The sequence below is a fragment of the Carcharhinus amblyrhynchos genome, chromosome 8, assembly GCF_965287045.1.
Source record: "Carcharhinus amblyrhynchos chromosome 8, sCarAmb.v2.hapA, whole genome shotgun sequence".
Lineage (NCBI taxonomy): Eukaryota > Metazoa > Chordata > Chondrichthyes > Carcharhiniformes > Carcharhinidae > Carcharhinus > Carcharhinus amblyrhynchos.
Genome location: NC_137331.1, coordinates 94,948,441 through 94,971,916, shown reverse-complemented (window position 1 = coordinate 94,971,916; position 23,476 = coordinate 94,948,441). Strand labels below are relative to the sequence as shown.

General features: G+C 42.5%; 1 protein-coding gene across 3 annotated transcripts in view; it reads left to right on the top strand.

Annotated features, from left to right (window-relative positions):
• The window catches only part of LOC145346793 (ALS2 C-terminal-like protein), an 86,506-nt gene that overhangs the window by 5,069 nt on the left and 57,961 nt on the right, over positions 1-23,476 (top strand). For all 3 annotated transcript variants that reach the window (XM_080194527.1, XM_080194525.1, XM_080194526.1), the window contains exons 2-3: positions 19,617-19,820; positions 21,216-21,321. In XM_080194527.1, coding sequence (XP_080050653.1) covers positions 19,680-19,820; positions 21,216-21,321 — 247 coding nt within the window. In that variant the 5' untranslated portion in view covers positions 19,617-19,679. The remainder of the gene's footprint in view (positions 1-19,616; positions 19,821-21,215; positions 21,322-23,476) is intronic.

The window sequence follows — 23,476 nt, the reverse complement described above, 5'->3', positions numbered from 1 at the left end:
GCTGCATGTATTGTGAAGAATTCTGAATGCAATACTACTAGAAGAATGTTTGCATTGGAAAGAATGCAGAAGCGATCTTTACCAGGATGTTGCCTGGTTTGGAGAATAGGGCCTATGAAGAAAGATTGAACAAATTTGGATAGTTTTCATTGGCGTGTCGGAGGGGCAACCTGAAGGGTTTATAAGGTTATGACAGGCTTGGATAGAGTCTTTTCCCCATGGTTGAAGAGTCAATTCCTTGGGGCATAGATTGAAAGTGAGAAGGAGAAAGTTTAAAAGAGATGTAAGGGACAAGTTTTGCACAGGGTGGTGAATGCCTGGAGCGCTCTGCTGGAGGAGATGGTGGAAGCAGATTTTATAACAATATTTTAAGAGGCAGCTAAATGGATACATGAACAGGAAGGGAATAGATGGACATGGATAATGTAGAAGCAAGAAAATATTCGAGAGGCATCTGTGTTGGCACAGACTTGGTGAACCAAAGGACATGTTCCTGTGCTGTGCTATATTGTGCTTTGAACTCTTTGAATCTCTGAGAAGAACATACAAAGGAGAAATGCAAAGGAACATCACCACCTTGTAATTTCCCCTCTAAAGTCATACCATAGTATCCTTCAATGTTGCTAGATTTATGTTAATGATTTGGATGAGAATATAGGAGGCATGGTCAACAAGTTTGCCAATGATTGGCGTAGTGAGTAGTGAAGAAAGTTATCTCGGATTGCAACAAGATCTTGATCAGTTGGGCCAGTGGGCTGATGCATGGCAAATAGAATTTAATTTAAATGCGAGGTGATGTATTTTGGTAGATTGAACCAGGGCAGTTGAGGGTCGGGCGTTGGGGAGAGTTACTGAACAAAGAGATCTAGGGGTACATGTTCATAGCTCCTTGAAAGCGGACTCACAGGTGGACAATGTGAAGAAGGCATTCGGCATGCTTGGTTTCATCGGTCAGAACATTGAATACAGCAGTTGGGACGCCTTGTTGAAGTTGTACAAGACATTGGTAAGGCCACACTTGGAATACTGTGTGCAATTCTGGTCACCCTATTATAGAAAGGATATTATTAAACTAGAAAGAGTGCAGAAGAGATTTACTAGGATGCTTCTGGGACTTGATGGTTTGAGTTATAAGGAGAGGCTGGATAGACTGGGACTTTTTTCTCTGGAGTGTAGTAGGCTGAGGGGTGACCTTAGAGATCTATAAAATAGTGAGGGGCATAGATCAGCTAGATGGTCAACACCTTGTCCCAAAAGTAGGTGAGCCTAAAACCAGAGGGCATAGGTTTAAGGTGAGGGGAGGAGAGATAGAAAAGGGTCCAGAGGGGTAATCAATCTTTTTCAAAGGTTGGTGAATGTCTAGAATGAGCTGCCAGAGGTAGCAGTAGAGGCAGGTACAATCTTGTATTTTTAAAAAGCATTTAGACAGTTAAAAGGATAAGATGGGTATACAGGGATATGAGCCAAAAGCTGCAATTGGGATTAGCTTGGGGGTTTTAAAAAACAAAAAGCAGCATGACAAGTTGGATTGAAGGGCCTGTTTCCATGCTGTAAACCTCTGATTTCTGATTCTAAATCAAAGTCTTGGAACTCCATCCCTAACACGCAGTGGTTGTAGTTGATGGACTGCAGTTGCTTGGGAAGAGAGATCACCACCACCTTCTCAAGGGCAATTAGGCATGGGCAACAAATGCTGGTCTTGGCACTGAATCCTAAAAAGAATTTTTCAAGAAAAAAATGTACTATAGATGTTGGTGCTGCACCCATTTTTTTTTTCTCTGCACATATCAACGATTGTGTTCAAATCTTTGCATGTGCTGACAGATCAGAAGTAGGTTTGGCAAACAGCCAGGGAATTTGGAAGTAATTCCAGATAGGAGATGGAAACTGTGATTCTACCTTGAGTGTAAAGATGAAGAAAGATATGGTTGACTAAAAGGCAGCCATCCGTAGGGAGGACGTTGAATTTGACTCTGAGAGCAAATGGGATTGATTCACTATAAGGATGCAAGGGATGGAAAACTTTAATCTGGCCTCTCAAATCTCTCCTCCATAATGAAAGATTTTGAAATTATTTCCAATGGGCCAATTACTGAGGGTTGTAAGAACATAAAAGATTTGCTCCTAGATGGAGATTAAGGGTTGTTGTTTTAAATTGCAGTAAAAAGTCTCAACACCAGGTTAAAGTCCAACAGGTTTATTTGGTAGCACAAGTTTTTGGAGCCTCAAGCTCCTTCAGGACTTGATTTGGTAGCACAAGCTTTTGTGTTGTATGATTCTGAAAGAGCTTGCGGCTCCAAAAGCTTGTGCTGCCAAATAAACCTGTTGGACTTTAACTTGGTGTTGTGAGACTTCTTACTGTGCTTACCCAAGTTCAACGCCGGCATCTCCACATGTTTTAAATTGCCACAGATTAGGAAAATCTTGTTTACATAGTAAGTTATTGGAGTGTTTTGCCATAGGAAATGATTGTAGTGAAAGCAATTGTATTTGTATTGGAAACATTCAATGCATATTCGAAGAAAAGAGTACGACAAAGCTATGAAAGTGCGGGTAGTGAAATGAGTTTTGGATTGTCCATTTTCATTTGCCTAATGTTCTCTTACATTAAAAGATGGTTATATAAAGGCCAGTTGTTTACATCCATTTTTTTGAGATGTGGGTGTCACTGGCTAGGCTAGCACCTATTACCTATCCCTAACTGCCCTTTAGAAAGGTGAGCTGTCGTTTTGAACTGCAGCAGTCCCTGGTGCCGGTAACCCACAGTACTGTTAGGGAGGATGTTCCAGGATTTTGACCCAGTGACAGTGAAGGAACGGCAATGCAGTTCAAAGCCAGGATGGTGAGTGGCTTGGAGGGGACTTTCAGGTGGTGGTACTCCTGTCCTTCAAGGTGGTGAAGATTTGTGGGTTTGGAAGATGCTGTCAAAGGAAGGTTGATGAGTTGTTGTAGTGCATCTTACAGGTGGTACACACTGCTGCCACTGTTTGGTGGTGGAGGGAGTGGATGTTTATGGATGTAGTGCCAATCAAGCAGGCTGTTTTGTCCTGGGTAGCGTTGAATTCCTTGTTTTCTTGGGGCTGCACTCATCCGGGCAAGTAGAGAATATTCCATTGCGCTCCTGCCTTTTGCCTTGTAGACTGGGGAATCAGGAGATAAGTTATTCCCTGCAGGATTTCTAACCTCTGACCTGCTCTGGTAGCCACAGTATTTAAATGGTTGCTCCAGTTCAGTTTCTGTTCAATGGTAGCTTCTAGGATGTTGATAGTGGGGGATTCAGTGATGGCAATGCATTGAATGTCAAGGGGGATGGTTAGATCCTGTCTTGTTGGAGATGGTCATTGTTTGGTACTTGGGTAATAATCTCACCACATATCAGCCTGAGATGGGATGTTGTCCAGGTCTTGCTGCATTTGGGCATGGACTGCTTCAGCAATTGAGGAGTTGCAAACGGTACTGAACTTTATGCATTGATCAGCAAGCGTCGCCATTTTTTGCCTTTTGTAATGGAAGGAAAGTCATTGCCGAAACGGCTGAAGACCTCACTCGTTACCCTGAGGAATTCCTACAGTGCCCTGGAATGAGGGGGATTGATCTCTAGCCATCTCTTTTGTGCTAGACTCCTCTGACCAGTGGAGGGCTTCCCCCTAACGATTTCCATTGCCATCAGTTTTAATAGGGCTCTTTGATGTCATGTACAGCCTTGAAGCTGAGGGTATTCCTTATCCCTCACCTGTGGAGTTCAGCTCTTTTGTCCATGTTTGGATCAAGGCTGTAATGAGGGCAGGAGCTGAGTGACCCTGACTGAGCACGGGCAAGTAGCTTAAGCAAATTGCTAATACTTGCCCCTTAAACAACATGCTATTTTCTATGGGACCTTGCTGTATGTAAATTAGTTACTGCCTCCTACATTACAGCAATGATGGTGATTAAAGTAATGAGGTATAAATCATAGAATCCTACAGCACAGAAGGAGGCCATTTGGCCCATCGAGTCTGCATCGACCACAAGCCACCCCACCCAGACCCTATCCCTGTGCATTTACCCTAGTGAGTCCTCCGTGACGCTAAGGGCCAATTCAGCTTGGCCAATCCACCTAACCGGCACATCTTTGGACAATATCACCTCGAGCCATCTTCAGTTCGTGTTAAGCAATGCAGAAACAATAGGACGATACCCATGGGGACTTTCGACTGTCTTCATCCTGACCAGGATAAAATCAGTGAAAAATAAATAGGGATGTAGAATTTTTCAATTGGCTGCACACACCTGCATAACACGGGGACAGGTGCCCTATATATGGGAGCACCTACATACGTTGTTTCTTATAAGGATGGTGCAAATTCGATACAGAAGGATATTGGAGTTATCTGTATCCAATTATTGGGCTGGTGAATGCATCTCCATGGCATCTGTTGCAATAGAGATACTCATTCCGTTATTTGACAGATTATGGTGAGACTCTTGGCATGCATGAATTCTTCCAACTTCTGCCTAAAGATGTGTGCAGTCTCAGGGGACTTGGTCAGTAGTTCACACATCTTCCTTTTGCTGTTCCACAAGCACTTACTTTCCTACTTCGAGCAAACTCCCCGCCCACCCCCAAGATTCAGTATCTCTGACAAGCTGAACGTGGCTGAACTCTGCCTTTGGTAGTAATTTCCACCGGCTGCTGCTGCCTTTTAGAAGTTCTATGCTCCTTTGAACATTTCAAGTGTGGTGCCACTGTGCTGCCTGTATCTGCACCAGTGGATGTTGAACTTGAGACATGTTATGCTGCATCTTCTGAGTCACAATTGCCCCGGAAGACACTTGCTCGATGGCTGCCTTCTCCCACTGTTCCTGTGGTGCAAAGAAAACAAGTGAATTATGTTGAATTTTTGAGTTTTGTGTTGCTCAAAATATTTAAAAATTTGTACACGACTCTCCTGGCTTTTGTGCACATTTTTCCTGAGAGGTCAGCTCAAAGAGTTTGAGTCAGAAGATTGAGGACACCGACGGAAAACAAATGATCTATACAGTGGTGTACAGAGGGACGTCATTTTACACTGGCCTTGATGAGTTAACGATTGAACAGGAATACCAGTCCTCCTCATATTCCAACTAGGGTGACTAATTGATCTTACTGTGGGAATGAAGCTGTCTTTCCTCATTCTTTTATTTGTTCTGTTTAATTTAAAGCCATATTACCAACTAATACTTTGTTTTTTTTCTATCATGTTGTCCTCACCTGTAAAGATTAACAATCTTCAGTTAATGATTATACTTACATGCGCATTCTATGTATAAATGAAATGTGTATGTGCATAGATATTCTCGAGATTCGTATTCTAACATATTTTCTACTTAAGTATTGATGATAAGCTGGCAGTGAATATGGTGGAAGACCCCAAATACCCTCAGAGTTAAAACCACCTCACGCTGCCTAACTTCAAACTACTTACCAACTTTACCATCCATTTAGCCTGTGTCGCATCTATCCTGAGTTAAAATGAAGTTTCAGGACGATGAGTATCAGCAGTCCAGTCCTGTGTGCATGGCGTATCTGTTTAAGAAATGAAATCCATCTCTTATTAGCCAAAGGGCTCTGGGGACACTTGTATTGCAGATTGCAGGATTATGTGCTGGATAATCTCATGTACGCCATCAGTGGGCACTTTTGTAAGTCTCATTTCTCTGTGACCCAGAGGGCGACAAGTCCAAACCTGGTGAAATATGTCCTTTGCACCTTGTTTCATAGAAAATAATAATTATGCAGTTTTGTTCCTGGAAGTGTAGCCCACATTACTTGCCAAAGATTAGGCATGTAGCTACAAAATGAGACTCAGTCAGTGGAAAATTAAAGGGCCATTCCAGAATTGCTAATCAGTTGGCTTTCAGTGACTTTAACTCATTAAGTTGCTGGTCACACTGCTTAGGTTCTTGGAGGTCTTTCACACCACTTCACAATAGATGCCACAGTTAACAAATAACACCCTGATTATTGGTGCTGTTCTTTCATTGCCTCCTGTTCTTTAACAGCATGCGGGAAACAAGAGGGAAGTATAGATGCTAAGCTCTGATGAAGGAGGCATCCTGGACTCTGGATGGAATACTGCCTGATACATTGTAAGGCTCCACTTCCACTTCAAACAACATTGCTGTCCCAAGTGAGCCCATCAATCCATATTGCCCCACCTATTTCACATTCCACATTACAACATCCCCTTCCTCTCTTAACCAGCATCACAAACTGATTGCAAACCGAACAGCAAGCTCCCACAAACAGTGAGAAATGACCAGTGATTCTACTTAAACATGAAACATTGAAATTAGAAACAGGAGTAGGCTACTTGGCCCTTTTGAGCCTGCTCTGCCATTCATTTTGATCATGGTTGATCATCGAATTCCATTCATATCCCTTGAACTCCAAGAGGTATTTCTAATTTCCTCTTGAAATTGGACAACGTTTTGGCTTCAACTATACTCTTTGGGTGAATTTCACACATTCACCAGTCTCTGGTGAAGAAATTTCTCCTCGTAAAAGGCTTACCCCTCATCCTCAAACTAGAACCTAGTTCTGGACTCCCCCACCGTAGGGAACATTTTTTCTGAATCTGCGCTGTCTAAACCTGTTAGAATTTTAAATTTCTGTGAGATCCCTTCTCATTCATCTAAACCCCAATGAATATAATCCGAACCAACTTAGGGTGTCTCTCACGAGGAGACTACTTCTAAAGTAATTGACCATAAATACTGTGTGATGGCCTAGGGATGTGAAATAATGCTGTATTCAAAATCCCAATCAAAAAAAATAGAGAAAACACTTTCTCCCTTTTCAAATTCATTTTTTTTTCTTCTGATGCTGTGAATTTTGAAATGGACCATAGACTTGACTTAAATAATAGTCACCCATCGTGGATAAGAGAAGGTGCAGTTTGGGCCATGGTACTTTTTAGAATGTGGTTTTCATGAGAATGACTCGAGTTAATGCGAACAGAAACTACCTCATGTCTTGTGGGACTTTTTCTCTTGGTGCTAACCAAAATAATTGAGTCACCACATTATTAATACTCATAGTAAGACCACTGGCAGAGGATAGGGGCTTCAATCAGTGCCTCAACTGCAAGCTCCTTGCTGTAAAACTAGTGCATTATGAATGTAAATTTAAAAAAATGAAAACGTTAACATTTATATAATGTGAAGGCCTTTGTATGTTTTGCTTTTGCGTGCATCTTCCCTTTTTGTTCTGTGCTCTTCACGTTGAGGCATGTCTGTTGAACACAGCACTCCCTTCTCACTTTTGGCATCAAATGTTAACATTAAACACACACAAGCAATTTATGATATGATTTTGAGTGGAATGTGCTAATCCAGTTTTTCACCCCCCTCTAACCAGAATACAAATTTTGATGAGAAATTTTATATTCATGTTCTCAAAAGGGTTAATGTGCCTTTTTTTTTGTGTGGAGAGTGAGGGGAAAGGGAAGTCGGTTGTCTGTTGTAACAATTGTGTTGTGCTCTGTATTGAGGAAGCAGGATATGAAGTCATGTAAGGTACAAAAATGTCTCGGAACAGACGGTCCACTTTGGGTGGTCACTGCTGCACCAGCAGTTCTGTCACTTTGGCTTGAGTGATGAAAATGATCCCGAGATAATTACTAATGAACATTACTGAGGTTGAAAAGTGCTGTTTCTGTTTCTGCCTCTGTCGGCATTTGTTATCACAATGATTTTAGTTTTGGTATCACAGTGGAGGTGGTGCTTGCATCCCTTAAATGAGACTAAGAGCACCAGAACAGGAGTAAGTCATTCAGCCCATCGAGCCCATTCGATCATTCAATACGATTATGGCTGATCATCCACTTTGCCGTCCACTCCCTCACCGCTCCCCCCACCCCCCAAACCCCCACGCTATGCCCATATCCCTTTTTATAAAATTGGTATTTAGAAATCTGTCCATCTCTACTTTGAACATACTCAATGACTGCACTTCCATAGCCCTCTAAGGTAGAAAATTCCAAAGATTCACTACATTCAAAAACAAAAATTCTCATTATGGTCCCTAGTGGCTTCCACCTTAGTTTGAAACTTGTGTCCGCTGCTTCTGGATTTCCCAACCAGCTGAAACATCTCAACTGTGTCTGCCCTGTCTATCCCTTTGTACTTTTGTGGGCGTTGATGGAATCTGCCATGTCATTCTTCAAAACTCTACAGAATACAGGCCCAGTTTCCTCAGTCTCTCTTCGTAGGACAGTCCCACCATCCTAGGAACAAGTCTGGTGAACCTTTGAACTCCATTTATGGCAATAATATCCTTCCTGAGCTAAGGGATGCAAAACTGCATGCACTTGGGAATGTGTGATCTAACCAAGGTTCAATGCGGATGGAGCAGAAACTTCAGTACTCTTGTACTCAAATCCTTTTACAATAAAGGCCAATGCATCATTAGCCTTATTAATTGCTTGCTGCAGCTGCATGCTAGCCTTTAGTGACTCATTGACAAGGTTGCCCAGATCCCTTTTGTACATCTATGCTTTCTAATTTCATTGCTGTTTAAGAAATATTCTGCAAATTTGTTCCTCCTACTAAAGTGGATGACCCCACATTTTTCCACATTATATGCCATCTGCCATATTCTTTTGCCCAGTCTCTCTGTCTCGTCCAAATCCTCTTGAAGCCACTTACACCTTTTGTCTCAGCACACACTCCCAACCAGTTTTGTGTCATCTATGAACCTTGAATTCTTACATTTGTCCCCACATCCAAATCATTAATCTAGATTGCAATAGCTGGAGCCAATGTCTTTGTAGAACCCCACTAGTCACAACTTGCCATTGTGAGAATGACCCACTTATTCCTTGTCTGTTTTCTGTTTGGCCAATGCTTAATCCATGCCACTATATTACCTCCTACCCCATTTATTTTAATTTTGTTAATGAACCCTCCCTGTGGGGAACTTTATCAAAAACTTTTGAAAATCAAAATATAATAAATCAACTGACTCTCCATTATCAATTTTGTAATATCCTCAAAAATAAATTCTCAACAGGCTTGCTGAGCGTGAGTTCCCATTCATAAATTCATGTTGACGATGCCCAATCACATCATTATTATCCAAGTGTCTATTTGTCACATACTTTACAATGGATTCTGATATTTTCTATTCTAATGATGTCAGGTGAACAGGTCTGTAGTTCCTAGTTTTCTCTTTCTCCTTCTCTTTTTAATAGCAGGGTGACATTTGCTATTCTGCAGAAATCATTCCAGAACGTATAAAATTTCGGAAGATCAATGCATCCGCCACCTCCCATAGGTATCTCTTTCTACACTCGGGTCCAGGAACTGATTAACCTTCATTCCATTAATTTTGCTGATGCAACCTTATAATCTCCACAGGACAGAAGGAGGCTGTTTGGCCCATAGAGCATACACTGACAATAATCCCACCCAAGCTCGACCTCTGTAAACCCACTTATTTACCCTACAAATCCCCTTGACACTGATGCAATTTAATATGGCCTATTAACCTAACCCAACATCTTTGGGGTGCAGGAGGAAACCAGGGTATCTGAAGGAAATCCAAGCGGACACAGAGAACTTGCAAGCTCCATGCAGACAGTCAGCTGAAGTCGGAATTGAACCGGGCTCCCTGGTACTGAGACAGCAGTGCCAACAACTGTGCCTTCTTACTAATACTATTTTCCTTCACTTCCTCTTTCTCCTTAGTCCTTCAGATCTTTAATTCTGGAAGATTTCTTGCATAGTCTTTAGCGAAGTCACACAAAATAATTCTTTGGTTTCTCTGTTTCCCAAGTCTCCTGACTTTGCCTGTAATTGAGTCTCGTATGCCTCAGCAAATATTTCCTTTTTGTGTTCCTATAGAAATTTTAAGATCTTTTCTTTTGCTAGATTACATTCATATTCTATTCTCCCTTTGTCAGTTTCTTGGTCCTAGCTCCAGGGAGGCAACACACAATCCTGGAGTTGCGTTTACTGCTACAGAAATATAGGTGTGATCCTCTGACTATGGAATTGCCTGTCACTGTTGTTCATCCACCTTTCTTCCTCCCGCTTGTGCTGCTGAGACACCCACCCATGGTGTCACAGCCTTGGTTCTGGCTGTACTCCCTTGAGAAATCATCACCCTCACTGGTATCCAAAATGAAAAAGCAATTAGCAAGCAAAATGAACTGCACTACCCTCCTGGTTCTCTGACTGCCTTGTGGTCCCACGTTCCCTTTCTGCCCGTACATTCTCAACCTGCAACGTAACTACTTTGCTAACCATGCTATCCGTGTGGATCTCTGCCCTTTGGATGTGAAACAGTGACTCCAGCCACCATTCAAGCTCTGAAACCAATGCTCAAGCTTCTGAAGCTAGTGACACTGTCTAGGACACGTAGTACATGGATGACTTTAGGGCCCAACTGACCTGCCATACTGTAACTTTGAAAAGTATTTGAAAACAAAATTACTGGATGCTGGAATCTGAAACCAAAAGAGAAAATGCTGGAAAATCTCAACAGGTCTGGCAGCATCTGTAAGGAGAGAAAAGAACTGGCGTTTCGAGTCCAGGTGACCCTTTTTCAAAGCTTTAAGAACATAAGAACATAAGAAATAGGAGCAGGAGTAGGCCATCTAGCCCTTCGAGCCTGCCCCGCCATTCAATAAGATCATGGCTGATCTGTTGTGGCTCAGTTCCACTTTCCCGCCCTCTCCTCATAACCCTTAATCCCCTCTCTTATCAAGAACCCATCAACCCGCTTCTTAAAAATATTTAGCGAGGCAGCCTCCACCACTTCAACGGGCAGAGAATTCCAGAGATTCACCACCCTTTGAGTGAAGAAGTTCCTCCTCAACTCCGTTCTAAACCGCCTCCCCTTTATCTTGAGGCTGTGCCCCCTAGTCCTACTGTCTTTTTTGAGCGGGAAGAGTCTCTCCACCTCTATCCTATCCATCCCATTCATCATCTTATACGTCTCAATGAGATCTCCCCTCATTCTTCTAAACTCTAACGAGTACAAGCCTAGTTTATTCAGCCTCTCCTCATAGCTCAATCCCCTCAACTCCGGTATCAGCCTAGTAAACCTCCTCTGCACTCCCTCCAGGGCCAAAATATCCTTGCGCAGGTGCGGCGCCCAAAACTGCACACAGTACTCCAGCTGCAGCCTCACCAATGCCCTATACAGCTGCAGCAAGACCTCCCTACTTTTATATTCAATCCCCCTCGCTATGAAGGCCAGCATCCCATTCGCCTTCCTGACCACCTGCTGCACCTGCAAGCTGGGTTTTTGCGACTCATGCACAAGGACCCCGAGGTCCCTCTGCACCGTCGCCTGCTGCAGTTTTTCGCCACGTAAGTAATAGTCCTTCCTACCATTCTTCCTACCAAAGTGGACCACCTCACACTTGCCAACATTAAATTCCATTTGCCATTTCCTGGCCCATTCGCCCAGCCTATCTAGATCCTTCTGCAGACTCTCCACACCCTCCGCACAATTTGCCTTTCCCCCAATCTTGGTGTCATCAGCAAATTTCGACACCCTGCACTCGGTTCCCTCCTCCAGATCATCTATATAAATGGTAAATAGCTGAATTTGACAAAAGGTCATCTGGACTTAATGTCAGCTTTTTTCTCTCCTATGGCTTACCAGTTACTTAGTAAAGTAGGAGCCAAACACTGGAGACTGGAACAGGTAGAAAGTAAAGGAACATCTCCTGCCCCTCTTTCACAAACTCCCAATTTACACTCGGTAGATAAGACAGCACTGAAGAATGTACAGGGGTCTTTTGTCATCTTTTTTAAAAAAAACAGTAACTAGAAAGACTTCCAGTTAATGTGTGCTTTTCACAACTTCTGGACATCCCAAAGAACTTACAGCCAATAATATTCTTGAAATTTAATCATTTAGTGCACAATGTGGCAGCCAATTCTTTTTATTTTTGTTCATGAGATATGGGCGTTGCTGGCTGGGCCAGCATTTATTGCTAGTCCCTGAGGGCATTGCTGTGGCTATGGAGTCACATGTAGACTAGACCAGGTAAGGACGGCAGATTTCCTTCTCTAAAGGACATCAGTGGACCAGATGGGTTTTTTTTTTACAACAATGTTTTCATGGTAGTCATTAGATTTTTAATTCCAGATTTTCATTGGATTCAAATTTTCTGCCATTTGGGAATTGAACCTGGGTCCCTGCATTACTCATCCAATGACATTACTACAATGCCACTGTCTCCTTCTGCACACAGCGACACTGACATAATTATGAGGAGATGTTCTGTTTTAGATGCTGGTTGAGGGATAAACATTCCGTCAGGCTACTGAGTGAACTTCTGTTCAAGTAGTGCCATGGGATCTTAGGAAGGGCTTTGGGTTAATGTCTCATCTTTAGAGGCAGCAATTCCAACAATGCAGCACTCCCTCAGCTATTGTATTGGCCTAGATTATGCCCCAAGTGGGACTTGTTTCTGGCTCATTGCTACCACTGATCTGGGCTGACATGGCTAATTGACCAGATTAGATTATTTGATGAGAATATATTTTGTATATAAGGATGTGTAACAGTTATTCAGAGGATGGAATGCAGCTGGGTGTATCTAGAAGATGATTCTAGGGATGAGGTATTGAGGAAATGAAGTAGAAAGGGTCAAGAGCTTCAAGATTTTAAATGTCCAGATCGCCAACATCCTGTCCTGGTCCCCCCATGCTGACGCTATAGTTAAGAAAGCCCACTAACACCTCTAACTTCTCAGAAGACTAAAGAAATTTGGCATGTCAGCTCCAACTCTCTCCAACCTTTACAGATGCACCATAGAAAGCATTCTGGCTGTATCACAGCTTAGTATGGCTCCTGCTCTGCCCAAGACCACAAGGATCTACAAAAGGCTGTGAATGTAGCCCAATTCATCATGCAAACCAGCCTCCCGTTCATCTTGTTGATCTTTCTCTACACCCCTAGCTATGACTGTAACACTAGATTCTGCACTCTCTCGTTTCCTTCTCTGTGAATGGTATGTTTTGTCTGTCTACTGCAAAAGAAACAATAGTTTTCACTGTATGTTAAGACATGTGACAAATCAAATCAAATTTGAGGCTCATTATTCTGACAAATCCTGCCATCAATTCTTTGTGTGACAATTTGAGCTATACATATGTCTCTTCACTTTTTTCAATAATTCCATGTTATTTTTATTTTTCTGATATGCATTCTGTAACGTGGTTGAGAAAATTATTATTTCCCATTCTTTTTCCCTCCCTCTTGACCCTATTTACACTTTCTCCTCCTTTGAGTCTCTTTAAAACTAAGCTTTGACCAGAGGCACCAAAAGGTTAAGTTGAGAATTATTTCTGAGTGTCAGGAGGTGCGTGACTAGAATGATGCGGGCAATGGAAAATCTGGCAATGTCCCTCACTAACAGACCTTTCTGCTTCCTGGATTGCTGCTTGATATTGCACTGACAAGCTTGTCTAGCTAACCGGCAGTATTGTAACAAGACCTTGCTCAATGTACCAGCCTACTGACATGCTTAAATGTGTCTTGGGTTGCATTAAGTTCAGCTAACATAGAATCACGTAGCATATACAGCACAAGACAGTTTGCCATTTATGTACCACTTGAGTCTGCTCCCAGATGTAAGAATATCACAGATTGATTTACCCAGAACGTCATCTAACCAGCATTTATCTTACTGCCTGCACTGGTAGGTTTAAAGTTTATTTATTAGTGTCACAAGTAGGCTTGCGTTAACACTGCAATGAAGTGGCTATGAAAATCCCCTAGTCGGTGCATGTCCGGGTACGTTGGGGGAGAATTTAGTGTGGCTAAGGCATCCATCCAGCAAGTCTTTCAGACTGTGGGAGGAAACAGGAGCACCTGGAAGAAATCCATGTAGACACAGGAAGAATGTGCAAACTCTGTACAGACAGTGACCCAAGCCAGGAATCGAACCCGGGTCCTTGGTGCTGTGAGGCAGCAGTGCTAACCATTGTGCCAGATCCTGTCGACGGCCAATAGCAGGCTGCTTCTGCCAAGGGGAGGATGGAAAATTCCACCAATTGTCTGCTGATGCATCATCCTGAACCATGCCCTTGGCAGTTCCTTTTTCCGTGGTGGTTTGGCATTGTCTTCCACTCAGCAGGATGAGGAGTCAGCTCCTAATTCTGGAATAGGAACAGAACCCACACAGTTGACATTAGTCTGAACCACATGCTAGCTATCTAGACAACTGAGCTAACTGTTCCTCCCACACTGATATGATAATATGCACTTTTAGAATGCAGCTGCTTGAGTGACTTTCAATATAAACTGCCTGAACGGGGGACTTTGAAAATCTCTCCTCAGACAATAGATATTTTAGAGCTACTTAACATTGATCATGGACCTAGATTTCTGAGTTGCTTAAAAATAGTTGTGGTTATCTATGGCCAACTTTGAAGCCAAGCAGTAACTATATTGCCCCAAAAGGAAATCACAGCATTCAAAAGTGTCAGATCAAGATGTGATAGGGAGATGTGAGAAATGTAAGTGCAAAGAGGTGGGCAGAGCAAGAGGAAACAATGATTGGGTCCAAGGTGGTCAAGAAACAGGAGTATATGAGAGAACTGATTTATAATGAAAGATGTGCAAAGGTAGGTAGTGGAACTATCTTAGCTTGGACAAGTGAATGCAAATTCTGATTGAAGCCGAATGCTGCCTTTGCTTTATAGAACATAGAACACTACAGCACAAACAGGCCCTTCGGCCCACGAGTTGCGCCGATCACATCAACACCTACCAATCCATAGACCTATCTATAACCCCCAATCCCACTAAATCCCATATACTCATCCAGAAGTCTTTTAAAAGACCCCAGCGAGTTCGCCTCCACCACCACTGATGGCAGCCGATTCCATTCACTCACCACCCTCTGAGTGAAAAACTTACCCCTAACATCACTTCTGTACTTGCCTCCCCGCACCTTAAATCTGTGTCCTCTCGTAGCGACAATTTCAACCCAGGGAAATAGCCTCTGAGAATCCACCCTATCTATTCCTCTCAACATTTTATAAACCTCTATCAGGTCACCTCTCAACCTTCGTCTCTCCAGGGAGAAGAGTCCCAGCTCCCTCGATTCTAAGATGGGGTCAAGAGAAGAGTAAAACAATAACTTTGTACACTATTCTGCCCAGTATCCTTGTGGAAATTGAGCTGTTTGGAAATGTAAATCGCTGCTTAAATAATTTGATCTGTGCTGCATGACAGTAAGGTTTACAGTTGGTTTGAATCAGTTTTGACTCTAATGCACAATATTAATCTTACACATCCTTCCTCTCTAACTCTATCAGTATAACTCTACTCTCTTCTGCCTCAATTTTAACTAGCTTCTCTTTAAACAAGTCTACACCATCCACTTGCACTTTTGTTCTCTCTGCCATTGAGTTCTACGTTCTCACGGCAATACGACTCTTCTTAATTCCCAATTGGATTTCTTGGTGTCTAACTTGTATTAATGGCCATTAGTTTTGTTATTGATCTTCCCTGCAGGTGGAAACCTATTGTCATCAATTTTAAAGACCTTTGTTGTCTCTCTCAAAAAAGAAGAGACACCACCTTTCGTAATAGGTCTAACCTTGCAGTTCTGGTTTCATTCTTGTAAATTGTTTTTCCTACCATCTCCAGCTTCCTAATGTGTCCTTGATGTGATATTAGGACCAGATTGTATGTAATACCAGAGTGTGGTCTGACTGAAGTTTGTTGAATGCTGAGCATAGCTTCTTTATTTTTCAATTTTCTCTCTCTCTAGAAATGAATTCTGGTGCTTTATTTGCTTGTGTACCTGCTTACTTACCTGCATTGCTGCTTCTACCCATTTGTACTCCAGATTCCTTCACCCCTTACCTTGCACTCATCTGTACTGGAATTCATTGACTAAGTAATTATCATTTACTAGTTCCATTAATAGTGGTCCCAGTACTGATTGTTGATTTTCTACCATTTACCACATTTTTAAAAGTCTTGGATGTATTTCTGTGTCTACTTCTGCCTGTGCATGGGTAACAAGTCTTTCTTGCATGTTCCTGTCAAAAATTGTAGGAATAATCATATGACATTCCCCTATTGGTGAGTTTTGAAGGGGCAACTTAAAATCCAGCACGTGGCTTTGTCCCTCACCTATCAGCCTGCCCATACCTGAACTGCCAAGCAGTGAGCCAATTCAGGCCTGGGAATGCACAATTAATGCCCATCTTAGGGCCTCATGTTGTCACCATCAGGATTTAACTGGAAGGTGAGGCCTTATGCCAAGTGGCCAACCCAGCTGGTGATAGGCAGCTTACTACCTCCAGACCTGAAACGAATGCTGGTGGGGGCCACCACTCCTATGGTACTGGTACTGGAGAGCTACTGGTCTCTGACCAGTAGTGCCCTGAGGCAGGACATATCCCAGAAGGGTGTCAATACCACCACCAGTCTATTATTGACCAATCACCCGGGGTTGGCTCACCCTAATGTTTTAGCTGTGGTGGGGTGGTGATGGATGGAGGTGTGGCATAGAGGTGAATAGGGATCACAGCACCATGTCAAATCTACCCCAAACTGAACACACATGTTTTCTTTGAGCAATAGCTTTAATTAGTCAGTAAAATGATGGTTGGTATTAAAGTCAATAAAAGTGATCAGGGAGGAGGAAGTCATGGTCACCCAGTATCTAATTTGTGACTTGGACTTGAGCTTCCTGAGTGTAGTGCAAAGAGCAGAAGCCTGTTCGAGAAGCTGAAATAGGAAGTGTTATGAGTCCTTTGCAAGGCAATAGTGCATTCCAGGACTACTAGGACAGAGACTGTATCATTTAGATTATTATTCAAAAACATTAAAGGAAAGAAGAGCAGGGAAAGCTGAGTTAGAATAGGCAATTCCAAGTTGAGGCTTGAGCCTGGATTTTTCTGGACCCTTAAGTGGTGGATGGAATTGCCACCCATGTTGCTGTTTCTGGTAGTTTCTGCTGGTGAGGGTTAAGTTTGCAGGTTGCAAGCCCATAACCTGCACTCTAATGTAGCTACCTCCATTGCAGGATTAAGTTGCTCACAATCCTTTAGCAACTTTTACCAAGTCTGGCCAGCTTCCCGAGGACTCCTGCTTCACAACATCTGAGAAATTGTGAACAATTATATGGTTATGGGGACCATTTGACAGTTCTCATATGAAGAACAAAGAAAATTATAGCACAGGAACAGGCCCTTCGGCCCTCCAAGTTTGCACTGACTATGCTGCCCAACTGAACTAAAACCCCCTACCCTTCCGAGGACCATATCCTTCTGCTCTCACCCTATTCATGTATTTGTCCATACACCACTTAAAACTCACCATTGTATCTGCTTCCACTACCTCTCCCAGCAGTGAATTCCAGGCACCCACCACCCTTTGTGTAAAAGAAAGAAACTGGCCTTGTACGTCTCCTTACCTCTTGCGCTTTAAACCTAGGCCCCCTTGTAATTGGCTCTTCCACTCTGGGAACAAGCTTCTGACTATCAGTCTGTCCATGCCCCTCATAATCTTGTAGACTTCTATCAGGTCGTCCCTCAACCTCCAACATCCCAGTGAGAAAAACCAAGTTTCTCAAACCTCTCCTTGTAGCTAATGCCCTCCATACCAGGCAACATCCTGGTAAATCTTTTCTGTACCCTCTCCAAAGCCTCCACATCCTTCCGGTAGTGTAGCGACCAGAATTGAACACTCTTCCAAGTGTGGCCTAACCTAAGGTTCTATAAAGCTGAAACACGACTTGCCAATTTTTAAACTCAATACCTCGGCTGTGTGCCTCCTTGACTATCTTCTCCTGCATTGCCACTTTGAGTGACCTGTGTACCTGAACACCCAGGTCCCTCTGTCTATCAATACACTTAAGGATTCTGCCACTTACTGTATATTTCCTATCTGTAGTAGACTTTCCAAAATGCATTACCTCACCTTTGTTCAGATTAAACTCCATCTGCCATTTCTCCACCCAAGTCTCCAACTGATCTATGTCCTGCTGTATCCTCTGATGGTCCTCATCACTGTCTGCAAATCTACCAAACTTTGTGTCATCTGCAATCAAACCAGTTTCATAAAGGTCCCAGCACTGATCCCTGAGGAATGCCACTTGTCAGAGCCCTCCATTCAGAAATGTACCTTTCCACTGCTATCCTCAGTCTTCTTTGAGCCAGTTTTGATTCCACCTTGCCAGCTCACCTCTGATACCAGGCGACTTCACCGGCTGCACTAGACTGCCATGAGGGACCTTGTCAAAAGCCTTACTGAAGTCCATGTAGACAACACCCACTGTCCTATTCTGATCAATCATCTTTGTCACTTGCTCTCAAAACTTGATTAAGTTTGTGAGACATGACCTCCCCTTCACAAAACCATGTTGTCTCCCATTAATACATCCACTTATTTCCAATTGGGAATAAATCCTGTCTCGAAGAATCCTCATCAATAATTTCTCTAACGTTGACAAATGGGTCACTAGCCTGTAATTATCTATCTTGCTCCCCCCCCCCCCCATCCCCCCCAGTCCTTGGTGCATACTGGGTGAATGGGCACAATGTACAGAACAAATGAACCAATTTGGAATGGTAGCAAATATTTGACTCTTGAAGAGAAAATCCAACAAAAATCAACTTTGAAAAATATTGTTGCCCTTACAACCTTATGAAAATATCAATCAGACACAGCCATTCATGTTATCAATAACATAAGCCTTATCCCACTTCAAATCTTAACAAAATAAACATTCTGACATTGAATCATCATATCAAAGCATAGCTTATTTTAACCTCAAAGATGTCAATCAACACTTGCATTCTTCAAGTTGTCTAAACACATCCCTTGCTGAGTTGATTCCAATAATGAGTTTTGGAACTCATCAAGCAAGTGAACATTCAAACAAAGCCTCCGGAGAAGCAAATTTCGTCAGTTTCTGTTGATTTAGTGGTCAGGTGGCCTCTTTATGAATGTTTAGCTGAGCTCCAAGGTTCGCTAATGGAATTGGCTCACCGATGGAATCAATTCACTAGCAGTCTGATTTAAGCAGCTTGAGGAGGAATGTTAGCTTTGATATCTTCATGATATGTTATTCATTCTTTGAGATGTTTCAATGTCTGCATGTTTAACTGGCCATGATTGAGGTGTGAAGCGGGTAAAGCTTCCATCATTCTTACTATGAATGCGTTGTAAGAACAGTTTTTGAAGGAGATTTTCATGAATATTTCAAACACTTTCCTCTTGTTATATGCCTTGTTGGTTCTGGACATAATATATACTGGGATAATGTGTGTGGAGGACGCAGGGGGAATGGGAGGAGTTTGGGGAGGGGGTTAAGTAGGGGACAGGATTAAAGGGCCTAACAACCTTTAGCATAACTGGCCAAAGTCTTGGAGAATGAAAGTGGGCCTTCTAACCAGCCCACCTTGGCGCTTGTCCATCTCCATGGCTGACTCTGAACTGCCCCCAGAGATGGTTGATCCAGATCCATTGTGCCCTGCCTCCCAAGATTAAAAATATTGAGGGCGAGAGCCTGTTTAAAGACGTGTCAAATTGGGAAAGTTTAGTCCTTGCTGGAGCATGCCATAGATAATGCTTGATTTGAAATACTTTTTCCTTTTTATTTAACCAGTAACAATCATGAAAACAATCTGCTGAGGATGATGGAGATTTTGATATTCAGTTGAGTCACAGAATGGACTCGAATTGTCCAGATCAGCAGCCTGACTTAGACACTCTGCCAGAGAGGACCAGATTTTCCAGAAATTGGAGTAAACCTTTCTCAAAGTCTGCATCGAGGTCTAAAGAAGTCCTCAATTTGGGGCCAGAAATTAAGGTAAACTGAAGAACTCTGCAAAACTAAAATCTGTCCCGCATTAAAAGCATTTTGTGAATATTTTGCTTAATTGAATGCAAGAGCAGGAAAGGGCCTTTGGGCCTGATCTGTCTTTTTCTAGCTGATCTGTCCACTTCTCATTCTTTCTAAACAAGTAGTCTCACAGCACCAGGTTAAAGTCCAAATTTATTTGGTTAGCACGAGCTTTCAGAGCGTCGCTCCTACATCAGGTGAGTGAGCTGAAGGGAAGGCATGCCTTCTTTATGCTGTTTACCCTCAATTTAACTCCTTCAGCCCTGGTATTATTCTGAATTTACTATGTGCCCCTTTGAATATGTCTGTTCAGGGGTAGATAGAACAGAATCCGTAGAATCCCTGCAGTGCAGAAGGAGGCCATTTGGCCCATCAAGCCTATACTGACAACAAGCCCATCCACACTCGTATTCACCCTGTTATTCCCCCTGACACTAAGGGACAATTTGTCATAACCAATCCACCTAACCAGCATTTCTTTGGATTGTGGGAGGAAACTGGAGCACCAGGAGGAAACCCACACTCACATGGAAAGAACGTGCAAACTCCACACAGTTGTACCTGGGTAAGGTGAGGCAGCAGTGCTAACCACTGTGAGATCATACTGCTCAACTCCGCAATATTCCACATGTGCTTTGACCAATGTTTTGTACACTGAAACACAACTTCCCCTCCTTTCTATTCTAATTACTGTGAGAAAAAGGCTAGCCTTCATTGGCTTTTTTTATTCTACATTGTACCTTCCTGAGCACTAACCTTGAGTGACTTCTGAACAAGGACACCGTATTTCCTTTGTTCTACTTTCTCAAAATTGGGCAGTGGAAATTGCTGCTGCTGCAAAATCTCTCAAATTATGAAGACCTCTTGTTCCATGTTTCCAATCGGAATACACTAAGAAATCTGACAACACCAATCGGAATACCAGTCCTGCCCTTGTGCATTTGCTGATGGCCATCTGGTTAATCACACACGTCCTGTAGGGTAACTGCAGAAATTAATAGTGAAATAACTTGCAGACTATAAAAACACTGAAATGTGTTAAAATTCACTAAACCAACTTCATTCTACTTGTACGTTTCATCTTTTGTCTCTGTTTTATGAATACTATTGTGCTCACTGCTCCTCTGATCTTTCCTCTTCTGAACTTCAAAAATGCTTTCCTATTTGCTTTCCTTTCTCCCTTTTTCCTCATTCTTCCCCAGATCCTCAGAACAGTGGGACTCCTCAGCATCTTCAGTGTACTGTCAAGTTGGGCACATCACCTCGACCACAGTTTCTACTTCCTTCAGACCAAGCTCTATGGACCTTTTTAGGCTTCGCCAGTAAAATAGAAACACTACTTGATTTTTGTTTTGCCTAAAGGAGAAATGCCAAAGGGAAGCTGCCTACCTCTTCAAGTTGGAACAGTCCTTCAAGAACTCGCTGGCTGATCTGAAAACTCACGTTCTAAAGCCTCTTGTCAAGGCTGGTAAGTAACTCAGATGTTGGGTCATCTTAAAGTAATTGAAGACTGAGCCAAAGAGAACTCGATTGTCTGAGAGACTTTATTCTCTCAGAACTCTGGGTAATATGCAATCTTTAAACCTGTACTGGAGTAAAAAACATTGGGCAAAATCTTGCCAAAAAATGGCAGGAGTGTTGGGTCCGGCAGGAAAAAATGGAATGTTTTGCGCTGACAGCGGTGGCTTGTTTTCGAGCTGAATCTTACAGTTCGTTAGTATTAATTACTATTCCCACGGGCTTCATACAGCTCCAGTAGCGCGCTTCCTCTGATTCGCCTGTCACGTAGCAACTTAACTGCCGCAGGCACTGGAGAGCTTTAGCCAATAAGGAAAAGGAAATTTTAAAAACTGGGCTATATTACCAAAGTCACTAGTGTCTGAAAAGAGAAAGAAAAGCAAAAACCGGGTCATCTCAATCTTGAAATGAGATGGTTATGAAGGAACGTCTTAGTCTATAAGATCATACAGGGTGTCGAAATATCTAGAAGCCGTGAAAGTGAAATAGGGGAACACATGGCAAATTTAGGACAGATGTCAGGAAATTTAGCAGAATGGATTAGGAGGCAAAGTCTTGGTGTTATTTCAGAAATTTGCTGTAATCAGCAAAGAGTTGATTTTTCTCAATAAATCTGCATTACCTTTTAATAGCTGTTTGTACTCCTGTCAGTTGTGGTTGAATAATGTATGCATTATTAGAATCAGCTCTTGTGGATAGGAGGATACTGAGCATTTAGCAAATATACTTGATCAGAGATGGATTTGTTAAGGTTGCTATATTTAACTAACCAATATAGTTTTTTTGAAGAGGTAAAGTGTCCATGGATGTTATTGATGTGAGGAGGCAATGGCCGAGAAGTATTATCGCGAGACAGTTAATCCAGAAACTCGGCTAATGTTCTGGGAAAGTCAGCTAATGTTTTGGGGATCTGAGTTCACATCCCATCACAGTAGGTAGAGGAATTTGAATTCAATAAAACATATCTGTAATTAAGAATCTACTGGTTACCACAAAACCATTGTTTGCTAGAAAAACCCATCTGGTTTACTGATGTCCTTTAGGGTAGAAAATCTGCCATCCTTACCTGGTCTGGCCTACATGTGACTCCAGATCCAGAGCAACATGGTCGACTCTCAACTGCCCTCTGAACTAGGGCAACTAGGGATGGGCAATAAATGCTGGCCAGCCAGTGATGCACATATCCCATGAATGAATAAAAAGAGTCCAGAATTCAATACATTTCCATGTGAAATGCATGGAGTTTTAGGCAGCCAATTAATTTGGGTAATAATTGGTTTGGAGGCAGGAGCAGAGGAGGTTTAATGGTTTTGTACTCCTGTTGGTACAATGTGACTTGTGGTGTACTCCAGCAATCTGTAAGATGGCCTTGGGTTTTTGACAATGGCTCCATTTGAAGGGACAGAGAACTCTATCAAAGTTTCTGATCTCGCCAAGTTGGATGGCATGGTAAACAGTGTAGATGAGAGTAGAAAGTTCCATGGATGGATTGACTGAGTAGGCAAAACTCTGGGAGATGGAGTTCACTAGAGCATGAGCAAGAACTAAATATGTTTCCACTAGCCATTTCACTTCCTCAGCAAGTTATTGCCCTATTTGGTACTTATGTCATTGAGCAATGCTAATAGGGAGCAACTGTCCATTTAAATTCATAGTTGGAAAATTAACTTAAGTCTCACAACACCAGGTTGAAGTCCAACAGGTTTATTTGGTAGCACAAATGCCCACTCAGTTGATGAAGGAGCAGCGCTCTGAAAGCTTGTGGCTTGTGCAAATAAACCTGTTGGCCTTTAACCTGGTGTTGTGAGACTTCTTACTGTGTTTACCCCACTCCAATGATGGCATTGCCACATCATGGAAAATTAAAGGCAGCAGAGCCTATTCTGATCCTATTGGTTTTCTGTAACTAAAATGGAAAGCATGGCAATGCTTTACAAGGGAATATAATGGGTTTTTGGTCTCTCGGAGTTCTACACATTAGTATTGAATTGGTAGCAGTTTGGAGCAGTTCTGCATTTAACTGGAGCTGCCTTGGATAGAAATTTGTCTTGGTCATGTGCACAAAGTGAATGGTGTTGAATTGTCTGCCCAGTTATACATCCTTC